The following is a 14,495-nucleotide window of genomic DNA, read 5'->3' as shown; positions in this document are numbered from 1 at the left end:
ATCTATATAAATGACAAGATTTACGAACAAAGAATAAATGCTATATTATTGCCCTGATATGAAACTCCATGTGGGAATTAGTGTCGTGTACATGGGATTCCTGCACTTCCAGTTGCTGTAGTCACTTCACTGAATTGGAAAGCTTCTTTTGTTCAAAGGCATGCAGAGATGTATGCTCCATTGAAGTGAATAGGACAGTCCTTGCCAGTCCTACCTATGCAACTGCTTCATTTCAGTGCAAGAATGCTGTCTAGTGCCATTATGATGAAATTCCCCTTCCTTTATTGGAATCTAGATTGTGTGTCTGTGTTGAACCTTTACAATGAAAGAGAAATTGGAGTTCCAAAATATTCCAAAGGATTATTTATTATGTAGAACTGATGGAATGCTTTAAGGGTCATAGCAGTGGCTTATTTCTTACATTATTTAATGTCACCTGGGTGTTAAAAGTTCATTTTAGTGTTCTAGTTCAGTGAGCAATGTGACAGGAAGAAAGAAGGGGTGACTGAAGGACAAACTTTCCTCTTCTACAAATACTGGCCAGCTCCTTGCTCCTACCTATCAGTCACATTGGACCTGCCTACCACTTTCCTCTCATTTATTCCATTTTTGTCAACTGCTCCAGCCAGTTTTTGGCAAGGGGGCTTTTTGCTTTCTATATAAGCCTTAGAGAGATTCTTAATAGGCTTCTATAGGGTGTGAAAAAGACCCCCAGCTAAAAAAATAGGTAGATGCAGTAGTGAAGTGCACTGCCCAGCTAGGACCCTTGGGGCAACAGTGTCTTTGGTGGCAGGTAAACTTTGTTAATGTAAAAGCCCTTTATCTGAGATACTAGCCTAGAAAACTGCTGTCAGTCAAAGGTTTAGATTCATAAAATGTCTGACCTGATATAATGCAGCTTCCCATATCCCCTAGTGCCCAGTGTGATCATGGAGACCTCTGGAATAAAAAAAACTCTAAGCAGATGTTGTTAAATTTGCCTGCAAATTCTTTATCTGGTTCTCCTTGCATTCCATTCTGGGCAGAAATTGCTAGCAGCACTAATTTTACAGCTTTTTAAAACTGGAGTTAATTTTAAAATTCAGTGTTTATGGGCCTGAGTTTGATGGATATGTAGATAGTTTTATTTTATGTTTGGCAAAATGTTATGCTTAAAAGTTATCTAGCTTAGAGGAAATGACTTGAGTTTAAAACTGAAAATTTCTTCACTTACTGAAAGATGACACATGTGTTCAGCACAGAGAGATATATTAACTAATCTTTAAAAGCTGTTTTTCTCTGTCAAATTCTTTCCAAAGCTTCACAGCTTAGAGAAGATAACACATTTATTGTGCCATTGTCAAATCCTAATCATCACAGATTGCACTAAGGCTACTGATATTTCTGTTGCCATTTGCTCTGATATTTTCATTACATTGATAAATGTCAAGATAACTTTACAGTTTTAATAAGAAATACTTATTTTTGTGCTGACTTCATACCTAATTTGTTTGTGAATATATTGCTGATTAGAACCACAACACTAAACATAATTCTTTGGATGTGCCTTGTCAAAATAAATGGAACATAATTACAAGACTGAAGATTCCAAGATCAGGGCACTGTGCCCATCTGAATCCCTGCAGGCAGAGTAGATGAAATGCCAGAGGTAAAAGTGCGGACTAGGTGCAGCAGTGAGGATAGAATCCCTACTCAGATTCCCCCTCACCTCAAAGCCATCAGTGTGTTTATGGCCTTGGTGTGTGGAGGAATCTACATGTTATAGTCTCTGGGATACCTTCCCAGGGGCCATGGAGTTGCTTTGCAAATGTGTTCAGATTCTAAATAAAACACAGTTTTTCTTCATGCACTATCATTGGCTTCACAAGATATTTGTATCCATGGGTGCCGAATTATCCATAAAAGTTAACCTAATGCTTCTTTCAAAATTGGATAACTAGATTGACACTAGATTCCTCATGATGGGTGGTTCTTGTGATGGATACTAAGAATAAGTTCATGTATTAAATATGCTGCATTTCATGTCATGACTAACTTTAGGGTCAAGATAATTAAAGCAACAGTTAAATAATTTACACATTCCGCCACCTTGTAATATGCTTAATTTTAAAACTTTTCTCAAGAAGTTCTAATGGCCCAGTGTAGATTTTCTAAGCACAAATCATATATAAACTTAAATTTGACAAAGTTAATAAGCTGAGCAAGCAATATATCTGGACTTCTTGATTTAGCCTATAAAACATTAAATTGTTCTGGAGAAGAGTGGTTTAGAAAGGGGAAGTACCTTAAGTTGGCTGTACAAATGGTTAACAGTCTGCAACCATATGAATTATCCACAAGGTGGAAGGAAAAATAAATTGACTGCACAAGGATCAATGATGGCTTTAGTGTTCTTCGTTGTAACGCTAATAACTTGGGTGAAGAAATGGATTACATACTCTTCACATTTGCTAGTGATTCAGAACTGGGCAAAATTCTAGACTCTTGTTAAGCTTGCAGTAAATACATTCAGATCCACTTGGGGTTGGGTTCCTTGATGTTGAAAGTACCATGTCCTAAGCTATGTAGGTTCTGGGAGGATGTATGACTACTGCAGAAAGAGTTTGCTTATCCCCATTACTGTCTTGCTTGCTGAATTCCGAAAACACAAAGAGTGCAGGAAGAGGAGGAGGAGGAAGAAACAGGGCCATTACCAACATACAAGAAAATTTAAGAATGGGAACTGTCAAGTGTTACAGACTAAACTTCATATTTAAGTGAAACTTTGTTGTAATGTATTTTATGTGCTGTTGTAAACTGCACAGAGAGCTTCAGCTATTGGGGGTATATTAATAAAATGGATAGTAATAGTAGTATTGAGCTTCCTGGGAAATAGAGCTCTTCCAACAAAATTTGGGGCCAAAACTAAGGTCTAGTGATCTCAATTGTTTAACATGCTTTTAATAACTGAAATCAGTAAATCTTGTGTTTCTTTCAAGTTTGCACCTCACCATCTCTAACAGTTATTCTTTCCTTGTGGGATTCCACAGCAGAAGATGACCTTTGTTGCTTCCCATCTCCCAAGCAAGCGAAGTGGCAGAGATGGTCCTGTGCGTGGGAAGCAACAGGAACCATTTCCTCTCATTAGGCTCCATTAACACAATGCAGTGTTACTGATTTTGAATTGGACCTAGTGTAGTCTGTAGTTGCCAAGCAGGAGGGAAATAGCGAAAATGGTTTTTCTCCTACCACTAACTTTTCCCTCCTTAGGGACACCACTTAAAATTACAAGTTCTCTTTAGCCCATCTACTCAAGTTGCACTAGGTGGCACTGTTGGAATGCAAGAAAGATCATAATCAGAGTTGCAGTTGTTATGCAAGTCTTGAAACCCAGAAACACCAGCATGGAGACTGCTGCACATTAGAAAATTTTGAATGCCTTTGTTGTTTACATGCCCACCATTACTTTCTAATTTCACATACAAATCTTTCTCAGAGTTGATTGTTTTCAAGCTCACTATGTATATATGTCTGTCAATTTTTTTAAACCAGTGAAAATGTACAGATGTAAAGCAGTTGAACTCAATGGAAATAAATTGGCTTAACCCCAAATAGTTTTACTTAACCCAGCTGTCAGTATGTAGTGATCAGAATGGTCCCAGCCAACTTATACATTGTTGTCTGGAGTAATAATGTTGATAAGTAAATCATGTTTATGAGATGAATACAGATGAATTTGCCGGTATTAAAGTTGTATTTAGGAAAAAAAGATGGATAGAAAAGTATAGGGTTGAAAATTCTGGGCCCATTTCTAGGTCAAACAAAGTCTTTTGTTTTTTGGCAGTCTACCAAGGCTCATGGAAATTTGAGTTTTTTTCCCATCCATAGAGAGAAGTTGATAGAAAGCAGAGAAAAATGTCAATAACAGTATTCTCCCAGAGGGCAAAACTTGAAAAATTTCCCCAAAATTGGGGGTTTCTGCTTAGAGGAAATATTTGCTTTTCTAAAAGGCATACTTATCCTTCAGTTACTCCTGCCAAAAAGGGTGAATGATTCTGCTTCTATAGACTGAGACAGCATATATCAAAATCTAGAACCATTCTTAATATCTTCTAAAAGTGAACAGTAAAATATTGGTTGTTGATTTTGTTTTGCAGAGGACTTTACTCCAATTCCATACAAAGCTCCACCTATTCCAAAAGTAGAAAGAGTGATTCCTCCATACCATGGTTTTGGCTCTGAGGAGGACTCTCTTTGCTCTTGCATGGGTTTACTTCCCAAACCACCCCAGAAAGACTTCAAGAAATTCATGGCAAAAGACAGGTATCGGAGCAAAAGCAATATCGGCATCCCCCCCTTCTCTAAATTGTAGAAATGTAAGGTGGAGGGGTATTGTCATGAATATGTATATGTCAAGAGATATTATAAATGGGCACTGTACCATTCACAATTACTGTGAGTTAAACAGATATTTCTCAGAATGTAGGGCTGGCTCTCCTAGTATAAATGCCTAGATTTTCATGAACTGCAAAGAGCTAGCTCCAGATGAAGGTAAGAACAACTGCACTCATAACTTGGTCACGTCTAGTACTAAATAGGGTGGTAAAGTTCCCCTCCCCTCCCCATGTCTCCTGTTTCCACTATATAATTACTTACATGTTGTGCTGCCTAGTGATGCTCCATCTATTTTATGAGCATTTCTGGGATTTATTTAAAGGGTTTCAAATCGAAGTAACTGGATTACTGTGATTTGTAAATAACAGGGAGAGATTCCAGGCATATGCAGCATGTTGTGGCCTGCAGAGTTGCTACAGATCCTAAGATGATGTAACAGCTGTCAGTATACAATAGAATTTATATTGGAGCATCGCTTATTCTGTATTGTTTTTGATATCTGATCTCCCAAACACTAAATGACTATGGAACAGACACTGACAACATCTCTGTCTTTAAAATTGAAATTTAAGATTAACACAGTGTTAAACATGTTGTTAATGTAGAGTGGTTCCCCTCCAGAAGAAAAGGGTTTAATAGCACAAATCAACTCATTAAAGGTAAAACTGGATCTGAACAGTGGAATTATTTCCCTAGTTTATAAGGGTATGAGTAATAAAGAAGATGAATCAAGTATGTAATGTTTTATTCATTTTACAAAAGAAAGGGATTGCTTCTCCGGATAAAGGAAAAGTTCTGAGCATCTTCTGTTTCTGCTGTTACAGACAAGGCCTCGAAAGTAATATATTGCGGTTTCTTGCACAACTTATTACTACTGATCCTGTTGACAAGGATCGGAAGTTCATTATTTCTTTTTTTCTGAGTGATGACACCATTGCTGTTTTTGAACCTCCCCAGAGAAATACAGGTGAGAGATTAATTCCATGGCAAGAAATTCTAGTAAAGAGAGGAAAGGGTTTTTATTAATGAGCACAAAAAATATCAGTTTGGTGGAAATAAATACATGAAAGAACTTGGTGAGAAAGACATCTACTAGTTGGGGAGTGCATCATTTGTGTTTGTGGGAGAGTGGAAAAACTGGCTTTTAGTAGAATTATCTATGCACCTTTTTATCCTTTTATTTTAGTTAATATTTAACTAATATTAAAATATTCTCAGAATAATATTAATATTTTAATATTAACTAATATTTTAATATCAGGAACTGAGCTGATAATAGCAAGAGAGTTGCATCTCAAAACCAGTTGCTTGGAAACATGAGCAAAAGAGATAGCTCTTGCACTCATGTCTTGCTTGTGAGCTTTCTGGTTGGCCATTGTAGGAACAGACTGGTGGACTAAATAGGTCTTTGTCTAATCCAGTACAGCTCAGCTTCAGGTTTGTAGTAGTATTTGCAGGTTTTCTTTTTTTGCTTTTGAGTCATTTAGAAATACACCTCACTCCTTATCTTTGTGTTGTGCCAGTTCTATAATATTTAGATGTACTGTTTTTCTCCTCACTCCTCACTTCCTTTCCACAGAGATGAAGTTTTTTTCTTCAACTTAATCTGAGATAGAATAATGCCAGCTTTGCTCAGTATCCTCTGTTCTCCCTGAGTGTATGCTGCAGTATACAGGTTTTAAAAAATATATTAGTGACTAGATGACAGGAAGCTGCAACAGCTTGGTTTCTATTCTTGACTCTGTGTTTTCATGCTCTTACAGACTTAAATCACACCTTGAATATTATGTGATTTTATTTTAACCTTTCAGTTTTATTGTAAAAGGAAGATTTCGGAACCCAGCTGTGGTTGAATAAGTATTACAGGTTTTGCATTTCCATATAATTTTGACAAAATGGCATTTGATTATACTTCCCATTCTGTTTTACTACACTTACATCACAAAATAATAAGTATGAAACATTTTATGGTCCCTAATGCATGCTTTTTGACTTTTGATTGGGCATGCATATACAAAGAGGAAATTAGCCACAGGTATGCTGGAGTTAGTGTGTTATAGGGCTAGGTCTGAGGGCAGATGCTACAGCCGCCTAACAGATGTTAAGCAGGTGACTTGGGGTGCTATCAGAGGGCTCTTAGCACTACCAATCAAAAGGTATTGTGCAGTTTTATCTTTTCCAACTTACGGATTTTTGTGAAAAGAAAAAAGAAGTGGTCAGAAAACCAGGGGGAATACAATATAAAGACATCATGTGGCCCTTCTGTAACATTCTGTGAATGACGCCATATGATCACACTGTTGGGAGGTTGAGCACCTTCCTGAGCAACATACCTTGAGAATGAGACAAGGTACAGAGGGAAGAAAGATATGGAGGGAGGTAAATTGCCAGAAATTATGTATGATAAGTTAAGTCCATGGAAGGAAAGTTTCTCATCTCTCCTTCCCTCCCATGAATTTTGTTAACTTACTTAACATTCAACCCATAAATTAATGGAGCAGGTTAGGCTTCCCTTCCCAGTTGCCCCTGTAGCCCTCTCACACTGTTCACGAGGGTCCCCAAGCTAACTAGAGAGGGTTTTTTAGGTCACAGAAAGCTGCAGGGGTAAGAAGTAGGCAAGATTTTTCCTTCTATGAACCTCTTTAAGTTAACTTACCTTAGGATCCAAGCCAATGAGAGTAAAACATGACTAACTTCCTCTGGATCCCTTGTGAGTCATCTAGTTTCTTCCAAGATGAAGGCAGAGTTCCCAGTGTTTATGTCTTGATTATGGAAACTCCTAAATAAAGCCTTTTTTCCCTCATCATGAAAGACAAAAGAAAAGTATTTGGCATGAAAATGAACACAGCAAGGAATGTACCTGCCTCCCATGAAAATGATTGGGATTGCTATGGATAATTCAGTGTGGACAACAGGAAATCCAAGGGTGCTGTCAAATTTTAAAGTGTACACTTGTTAGTTTCTCTCTGAAAGATACAGCTTGTTAATTTATGGTTCTCTTGTTACAGGGGTAATTGGTGGGAAATTCCTGGAAAGAAGTCGTATTAAGAAGCCTGGGCAGGAGCTCTATAAGAGCAAACTGTCTGAATACTACACAGCTGAGGATCTGTATGTTGGAGCCAAAGTGTGTTTCCATGGCCACATCTTTCTTTTGGTGGATGCTGATGAGTATGCTTTCAACTACATGGAGAAGCATGCAAATGAGGCAAGCTGTGCTTTCCAATCCTTATTTGGCCTTTAAGGCACATGCAGTTTTATTATCTTGCTTAAATAATGTTGGCTATGAAAACCTTTGTTTATTCACCCCAAGATCAACAGAGACTCTTTGTTATTTGATTTGAAAACTGTGTAATGAAAAAGTGGTCTGTCTCTTCAACACGTTATAGGCACAATGGACACAAAATAATGTGTTTGGTAAATGCCATGGAGTGTACTTTGTGCTTGATGATTCGAATTCACAGATTGACTTTCAAAATGATATAATCCTGCCTTTGTTTCTGGACAGGAATAAAACAGCAGAAGCCCAAAAGGGCACTGCTGATACAGTCTGTGCTGTACCAATTAATTTTCCCATGCCAAAGATAAAGGAGCAGAAGCTAACCAAACAAAATACATAAGAACATCTGATAGTTGTTATGGCTGCTTCTTCTCATACCACTTGTGGAGGACCGTCTGTGGATAAAGGACAACCAAACAGGGAGGAGATAAAAATAGGATGCTGCAAATGACATTATTGCAGTGCTAGCTTTGCTTCTTTCTGGTATTTCGGATATTATGTGTAGCTACATAACAGATTCTGTTGAAATAACGTATTTAATGTAGTTGTACCTACTGATTCACTTTCTCTAGAGGTTCGTTTAAAAGGTATTTAAAATTGAATTTTACACATCCAGGCAAGTGGAAATATGTTTTGAAACTGATCAAGTTTAGCCACACTGAGGGTTATCCTCTAGTTCTAGGTTTGAATGCAAACTCTACACAAAACAAAGTGTTTGTGTGATGACGGCATCCCTCTTGATGGCTGTCTTGCATCAGTGCACAGTGTGTGTTTTCAAATGTACCTGACCTACTGTAGGAGGATAATTGCATCTCCTTGAAAAAGCAGATGAATTACTTTCACAGTTTGAATTTGATTTCACAATTTTTTGCCACCTGCACTGGTTGTACTTGATAATTAATTTCTTCTGATAAAATTACCAGTATCTTTGCCTATCCCAGGTTGGTCTGTGTGGAACAGGGAGAATATAGTGATTGAGGTTGCTTCCTTGGTGGGCTAAGGCAGTTTAGAAGAAGCATTCTTTAATAGGCTTGGAGAATGGATGTGCAGTAATCTGATTCTACACTGACATATGATTATCTCAAGTGCAATTTGGCATGGCTTGAGAAAACTTTTACAAAATCTGTTTTCGGACTCGTTGTTTTTTTCTAAAGACCAACTAGTGACATGCTATAAAGAATGGACTGTCTGATGTGACATGCAGACTATGGTTTATTGTTGGGTTGAAACTGAGTGTTGCTTGTTCCTCAACAACCCAGAGTTCCAGGTTAAAATGTTGTATCGGCCAGCTCAGGAATAGGGTAATCCTAGGTTGTAGCTGAAAGCAGATGCAGAGTGGAAGGAGTGACTATGCAAGAGGCAACCAGCTCATTTGCTCTGGTGTGGCACTACCAGTTTATGGATTAAGGATCCCATGAATTTTCATTATATGAAAATCAGCTCTAAATGGCATAAGTGGAAAAAAACCTGACTTCTATAGTTTTCATTGTTCACATTGCCATATAGTACCTGAACATTACTTTGTATTAAATGCATGCTGTGTTGCTCTCACTTGCCCTTTCCTACTTTTCCAGTTTGCAATGGCCAATATCAACATAATTTTGAACAAACTGAAAGCAATAGGAGAACCTCGGTCAAGAGAAATTAAGCAGATTTTTGCAGCTACAGATCCTCAGCACACCTTCATTATTGATTATGATGAATTCAGGTGAGACTCTATAAGCTTAGAGGAAAGACAGTTTAATTTACTCTGGTATTTATTTACTAAATTCTGGTAAGTTTTCAGATCTCTCCAGTGAGGTCCTCATTGTCAAGATGAGAGAAAATTTACTGGGCTGTGTATAGTTCCTTAAACAAGTTTGCCTAGTGTAACCTCTTTAAAGTGCCCATGAAGTCATTTCTTTGTATTTTCTTGCAGACTAGACTTGTGTGGGTTCTTGTTGGTCTCAGCTGTGTACTTAAGCAGCATGAACATGTCATCACATGAAGCTGTCCTAAACCGAATCAGATTATCCAGGCCAATGCTGTCTACTGTGATTAGCACCAGTTGTTCACAGATACAGAGTAAATGGTGACCTCTCCAGCCCTTTCCCCTAGAAATGTGGAAATGTGGGGTATTGACCCGTAGGTGCTTCTACATGAAGTACATCTCCTCTGCTCCTAAGCAACACAATTCTGTATTCATAAACATTTACAACAGAATGCAGCTTTTAATGCTTCATGCCTGCTATAACTGGCATGTTCTAATGTTCATGTTCTCACCCTCACTCAAAAGGCAGGATATAGATAAAAGAAGTAATGGTAGATCCATTTTCTTGTTAATAGATATTTTTTCTAAGTTTCAGTCCTGTTCTATCAATGCTATGAATGCATGTAACAACAGCAACAATTGCATGATGAGTTGTGTTGCTTAAAACCTTGAGGATGCAATCCTGTGAACCTTTACATAGTTGGGCTGGCACCTGAGTAAACATACTCAGGATTATGCTGGACACAGCATTTCAGTCACTCAGTCATAGATTATGGGTTTATGGGGCACTTTGCCTTTCGATGGTAATGCTTATTATTTTCATACATTACTCAGTTGGTCCTGCTGTGTTTGGGGGCCCTCCTGCCCATTTGGCTGAGTGGGGCCCTGGATTTCTCCAAAACCCTGCCCTGTTGGCAGCACATCTTGCTTCATTTAAAAATGTCTGTAATAGTTATGGATCTTGCAGAAACATTACTTATGTATGGCTAATCTTTGTGCCAGGCTAAATATGACACCGCTCTGTGGAAACAAATATTTCCTTCAACATATCCTTTCCCTGACTTTTCCCAATTAAAGGTTTTTTTTTAAAAAAATAAAAATCTGTGTTTAGCATATCCAGACACCAGGACATTGGTATGAAATTGCGACTGTCTTGATGGTTAACCTTCAATTCCAAGTCACCTTGATCTGGAGTAAAAATGGGCAAGATTTATATTGTGCTGTGAAAGTTCCAGTTACTGTTCACTTCCAGCAAATCTATGAAACCTAGTTTTCCTTGCACCTGTGCTAGTTATGTGTGTGCATTTGCATGTGTGTGTGAGTGCACACACATGCGTGCGGGCAGTCTTGAAGGGTCATTGTTCCTTGTAGTATGTAGCCTCTGATCAAACAGGTTTTGTAAGGGTTTTGTACTCCTTCAAAAGGAAATACCAAACCATAAGAATTGCACTGCAAGACAACTCAGGCTGTCCCCCTCTCCCACAGGATACTGCAGTGAGTATCCCTCATAATCCTTGTTTGATGCATAAGCCTCAGCCAAGAAACAAGTGTTAATCAGAACTGTAGTTCAAAATATCTGGAGGGCACCAGGTTGCTCACCTCAACCTAGTCCATCCATCTGGTTGAGAGTTAGGGAGTACTTCAGCCCATATCTAGGGTGGTGGGAGCGGAGGAGAAAGATGCTGGGGATTTTCTAATCTAAAGGCCAGAAGACACAGAACTTAGCAAAACCATCTGAAATATTCTAAGAACATAAAGGATGGCTTAGCCGTCATGTGGCCTTGTACATGGGAAAGTGAGACAGAATACAGATAAATGTCATGTTAAAAAAATTTTATTTGGAAAAATGAAGAAAGGGGGGGGGGAATTAAGGCACCATATTGTTTGCACACTGATTTATAATTAAAGTTAATCTATTATGTTAGTTACATATTATCTGCTTGAACAGAATCTTGGAAACAAAATTTTGCCTCTGGAGAAGTTCCACTCAGGGTGAAAAAGAAAAAAACATGCCTTAGGGAGCATTGCTGTTCTGTTCAGAATATAGGGCTCTTCACATGTCTCTCCCCACTTCCATTTCTCTTTGGCCAGACATGTTTTATTAAATAGTCCAAGCAAGGAGGGGAACAAGCATGTTCTTGTACATGAACTCCAGAGAAGATGAATTATATAAACGCTAGTATGACAAACAGAATATATAAGAAAGATAGCATAAGATAAGTATTTGTTTAAAATAAGGATACATTATATCATTAATGTATCTTTTGGAAAATGATAGTCCTGCATTTATCTAAGATACATAATATATACTCCATCAGTAAAAAGAGCACAAAGTAAAGAGAGTTTAAGAAAGTTCTTTGGAAAAGGCCAAAACTTTGTAGAGAATGAGGTGTCTTCTTTCTAAATACACTGAACACTATAGTGTAATAAGCATGGAAGACACAGATCACATTTTAAAATTAAAGGCACATTGTAAAATTAAATTAAATTAAGTTAAAAGTTTTTCTTCTTCATGTCAGAAAGATTTCTTGACCAAGGGCATAATGCATAGTCAGAACAGTAACAAAGGTGCATAATATGCATACAGTATTAGAATTTCATAGGAAAAACAATTGGAGGATAGAACATAGTTTCCAAAAGTATAGTTTGCAACTTCATGGTGTGGCAAAAACTGGCTTCTTGGCTTCAAGTAAATTGTGTTTGACTAACCTCTTAAGAATCCAAACTGCAGTGAATAGAGAAAGCAGGGTGTGTGTATGCCCAGCAGCTCCAACAAACAACAGAGGAGCAGAATCGTGAATCCCAAGGTTTATAAAAGCATGCTTCTAGCTTTACTTGGGATGGTGATTTGTAGTGAAGTTTACTCACCAGGAGGGAAAAGAGAACAGCCAGTACAATCAGCAAGTTCCTTTGCTTTAATTTCTTGTGCATTGAAGTGGATAGAAACATGCCACTTTCCACATAATTGGATTCAGAACCAGGGTAAAACACTATAGGAGCGGTTTGGGAAAGAAATTTTGATCTACATTTCACTCTAGATTCCAAGAAAGAACAAGGTTTGTTTGGAAGAGTTCTTCCTTCCTTTGCATGTTTTGGTTAAGTTCCTGGCAACTCAAATCACTTTGGGTTTGAACCTGCAAACTGGGGCATAGCACAGGTTCTCTTTTTTCTCCTTGCATCCCAGCAAGATGGGACCTGCAGAAGCCACTTAAGTAAGGGGCCATATCAGCCTAAAGTGCCTGATTCTGCCTAATCTTGGAAGCTCAGATTCAGTGGTATTGTTATAAACACCCAGAGAGCTTTGGCTACCGGTGGTATAGAAATGTAATAATAATATAGAAACTCCCACAGAGATACTGGGTCAAGACAGCCAACAGTCTTGTGGCACTTTAAAGATGAACAAATTTATTTTGGCTTACATTTTTGTGGACATTGTTTACTTCTAGTATTTGTGCACACTGTTCACAGCAGAAGTAGATAGCATCCACAAAGGCTTATGGTGCCAAAGATTCCTTGTTGTTTTGTCTGGAACTACCCTTCTGGAAATTGTTACTTAGTATAGAGTTAGAGGGAGTCTGTTAAGATGTATAGAGGGCTCTTTATTGTGTCTGCAGACCCAGCTGTCATACTCAAAGTAATTCAGTTTACTTCTCAGTTGGAATAATAGCAAAAACCATCTCAGAGTACAATTAGCACATGTATATTGGAACGTCTGTGTCCATGAGAATTCATTGTTATCAGGAAAAGTCACATGATAGTGATTTTGAGCAAGTGTGCATAAATCTCTAAAATATTTGGCTCTTGTTATGGTATGAGCACATCTTGTGTAGTGTGCAGTTTATAACACTACAGGAACTTTGCAAAGTACTTTCTTGAAACAAGTGACAGTGCAGACAGTTTTACACAGGAATGAGGAACCTGTAGCTCTGTAGGTTTTCTTTTAAAAATTAAAGTGTTTTATCCATTTTATCCAGAAAGGCTCTCAGAGTAGTTTATGTGCCATCAATAAAACAAGACATTCCCAAGCAACAGGTTTACAGCTCAAACAGATATGACATACAAGGGGATAGGAAGGAAGAGGGGGAAAATAAGCAATATTTCAGTTTCTCAGGGAGTAAAACTCCTCTTTCTCCTGTCCCTTGGTCAAGTTGGTTGGGGCTGGTGGGAGTTGGAATCAACACCAACTGGAGGACCACAGGTTCCCCATCCCATTTTAATAACACATAATGTTCAGAAAATCTGAAAAAAATATTTTGAGTTACTTCTTCCTTGAAAACAGGCAGAATAGGATTTTGGATATATTTACACACCTGTGTTCCTTGACACTGATACTTTACTTGTTCTTAATGTGTAAGATCCATAAGCAACTGTCATAACAAAAATATTGCCCCTTCCCAAAGTGTGCTCAATCTCAAAATCATTAATTATGCGCTGCCTTGGGTCCTAGATTTAACTTAAGCTGTGTTGCATGACATTTTAAGCTTTGGTTGCTTTGCTTGGTGAGCCTAACATCATTGTTTCCCTTGTATAAGAAATTGTCTGTTTTTCTGCATAGATCTTATCAAATGTTCTAGAAAGTAGTTTGTACTTGACAAGTAGATAAAGCAAGCACTGAAATTAACATATTGGCATGATGACGTTTTCCCATTTCATTGTGCTGTGGAACTCAACTAGAACAAGACGTGATGTAGATACACTTTTAAAATGAGTGGTAATAGGGGCCAGTTAAGAGGGTACTTTATACTTTTGGTAATTTAAGCTGTCCCCTGAGTGTGTTCTTCATGTGAACAATTGCGATATATGAACTAGAAACTCATGAATCTTGTGGTGTTGAAAGGTCCATTAAGTTGGAGGCCAGTTTTCCTCTCCCTTTTGTAGACTGCTGTAATCTAGATCCATAATTACTTATGGCTGTACATGTACTTTGTAAAATCCTCTAATATGTTTTAAAGTTAGAGTGAACATTATATTTACAAAATGAAATAGTCTTACTTTGGCAGCCACATTCTGTAATATGGCAGCTTGGTTCCCTCCAGAAGTTTTCAACTGTAGCTCCCATAATCCCCAACAATTAAACAAGCTGAATGGGGCTAT

At 37.9% G+C, this 14,495-nt stretch overlaps 1 protein-coding gene across 3 annotated transcripts in view; it reads left to right on the top strand.

The window, feature by feature from the left end:
- The window catches only part of EFHC2 (EF-hand domain containing 2), an 83,594-nt gene that overhangs the window by 55,603 nt on the left and 13,496 nt on the right, over positions 1 to 14,495 (top strand). For all 3 annotated transcript variants that reach the window (XM_044442768.1, XM_044442767.1, XM_044442769.1), the window contains exons 8-11: positions 4,137 to 4,302; positions 5,199 to 5,341; positions 7,383 to 7,579; positions 9,226 to 9,359. In XM_044442768.1, the coding sequence (XP_044298703.1) occupies positions 4,137 to 4,302; positions 5,199 to 5,341; positions 7,383 to 7,579; positions 9,226 to 9,359 (640 nt within the window). The remainder of the gene's footprint in view (positions 1 to 4,136; positions 4,303 to 5,198; positions 5,342 to 7,382; positions 7,580 to 9,225; positions 9,360 to 14,495) is intronic.

The sequence above is a fragment of the Varanus komodoensis genome, unplaced genomic scaffold (assembly GCF_004798865.1).
Source record: "Varanus komodoensis strain SLA01 unplaced genomic scaffold, ASM479886v1 scaffold4, whole genome shotgun sequence".
In the NCBI taxonomy this organism is placed as follows: Eukaryota; Metazoa; Chordata; class Lepidosauria; order Squamata; family Varanidae; genus Varanus; species Varanus komodoensis.
The sequence above is the reverse complement of the archived record's forward strand: the minus strand, read 5'-3'. Positions and strand labels throughout refer to the sequence as shown.